Consider the following 2162-nt stretch of genomic DNA (forward strand, 5'->3'; position numbering starts at 1 on the left):
ACACACACACACACACACACACACACACACACACACACACACACACACACACACGCACGCACGCACGCACACACACACATATACACATATATATAAGATAATAACGATCTCATCTCTCTCTTAATAGTGTTCCTTAGCATCGAAATTGCCCGGTAGAAACCGATCAAACGGCTCGTACTGGGATGTCATCAGGGAAATGATTTGTCCAGGCTCTGAAGATGGTACACCCGAGTTTTTGGCCATGAAGTTCCCTTTAGTACCTACCTCGGAATCGCTCGTACCTCCTGTTCCACCGGGTGTCAGTCTTACTGCCGGTAATGCGGCTGTTTTTCTCACCCCAGTCAACTTTAAACCCGATAGCGCCATAATCACTCCCACGTCCAAGCCGTTTGTACTGCAGCCGTCAACTTCCCGAGACGGCATCAAAAAGGATAACAGTATCGGTTCCAATGACACTGCGTCTATCACTCAGATCAAGGACGGCAATACTGCAAGTTCCAAGCATATGTCGTCGGATATTATACCGAGCTTTCATTCCGGTGAACTTACGGTATCCGTGAAAAATACGAAATGCGACTACGATTTCGCACCGGCGGACTTTTCTAAGATCCCGAACTCTTTGGCGCCTGGCGACAGTAACATTGCTACCAAAGCTCGAACATCGGCAAACTCGGACTTTCCATTAGCGGACATCACTCAACAGATTACCAAATTTTCCGATTTGACAAAGCTGACCAACTTCTCTACCGCCGACTTGGCCAAGTTATCCGGCTTCTCCATCACAGATTTTACGCGAACTTCTTCACCGTCGCCATCTACGTATATGCGTAACATTGCGAATCTATTCGGTCCTCTCGGAAAAATTTCACCAGTAAAGGATGCGGAAGGTAATGAACACAAACCAGGCGATTTTGTCTCCGTCGATGCGCTTCCGCCGTCCTTCAAAGCTGTCGGTACCTCGGAGCTTTGCCGCAACTTTTCCGCGAGTGTTGAGGATTACACGAGCGATCGGAAGAAACTTGACGCACAGGCGGATCCTGCTAAGATTAGTCGCATGAGCGATTATCAAGGAACGGAAGATTTGACAATCTCGAGTGTCAAACCCTCCGACTTTGGTGGTATGCTAGACATAACTACGGTGCATAAGAAACAGCAACCTTCGCAATCTGCTGACTTGGGAGATTCTTTGAATCTTGCCAAAGATCGTTAAATTCGTCCGAAATTATTACGGTATATGATTTACGTTCCAATACTTCCTGCCAGGATATCGAAAATCTACCTGCAATATACGTAACATGATTTATAAATTTTCAGTACTGTGACACTGATTATTAAGATTAATTATGATTATATCTCGAAACCTTCCATTAACTGCATTCGGCAGAACAAAACAGCTTTGCAAGTGAAATTCGTGAATCTGTGATTAAGATCTTAATCTCAGACTGAATTTAAGAGTATATATATTCTAATCGAATTTTAGAATTTTACAACAGTTGCGAAGGAGCTTTCTTTGCTGATCGCAGCTATTGTATCGGCAAATGTTGTGCCGTTTAAATTAATAATGCTTGCATTCGAAAAGTCAGGTTTGTTTGCCATTCCATGTTGGCCGAATATAATTGATAGGTATAATATAATTTTAGCGTAAATATTGTAAAATTATAATTTGACAATCTTTTCAACAAACTTATACTCGATAAAATTGTACCTTCTTTTTATTGTGTGTTTAAACATTTATCATCCTTATACATTTATTATACTTATATCCATTATATTGTTAATCGAATGAAAATATATGACATTAATGTGTTTTTAGTATCGTGGTCGGATACCTTGCGTGTATCAAGTAATGTAATCTTGCATTTTGATCTCTATTAACAGATGCGCGCGAGGCGCGCGTACTCAGAAGCAAGCACTGAAATATACAGGGTGACCCATTTTAATCTATAATTCCGAATATCTCCTAAACTACTCGTTCTACGGAAAAATAGTTACGACAAAAAATGTTCAGGACAGAAGGGTTCACAAGCCTGTGCTAATGACCTTGACCTTGAGATGATCTTTCAAGATTATTTGAAGGTCAAGGTCTTTTTTTTTCAATGGGAACCCTTATTTTTGACCCTGGATTTGGAAAGAACAGGAAATTTTACGTTCAAAATAATATT

At 41.0% G+C, this 2162-nt stretch overlaps 1 protein-coding gene across 1 annotated transcript in view; it reads left to right on the forward strand.

Moving 5' to 3' along the window:
- Positions 1-1808, forward strand: part of LOC116840540 — a 4742-nt gene extending 2934 nt beyond the window's left edge. The window contains exon 6 of the mRNA XM_032807362.1: positions 128-1808. Within this exon, the coding sequence (XP_032663253.1) occupies positions 128-1210 (1083 nt within the window). The 3' untranslated portion in view covers positions 1211-1808. The remainder of the gene's footprint in view (positions 1-127) is intronic.
- The last annotated feature ends 354 nt before the right edge of the window (positions 1809-2162 follow it).

The sequence above is a fragment of the Odontomachus brunneus genome, unplaced genomic scaffold (genome assembly GCF_010583005.1).
Source record: "Odontomachus brunneus isolate Ranch 3 - 2012 unplaced genomic scaffold, Obru_v1 Obru_scaffold_010, whole genome shotgun sequence".
Classification (NCBI taxonomy): domain Eukaryota; kingdom Metazoa; phylum Arthropoda; class Insecta; order Hymenoptera; family Formicidae; genus Odontomachus; species Odontomachus brunneus.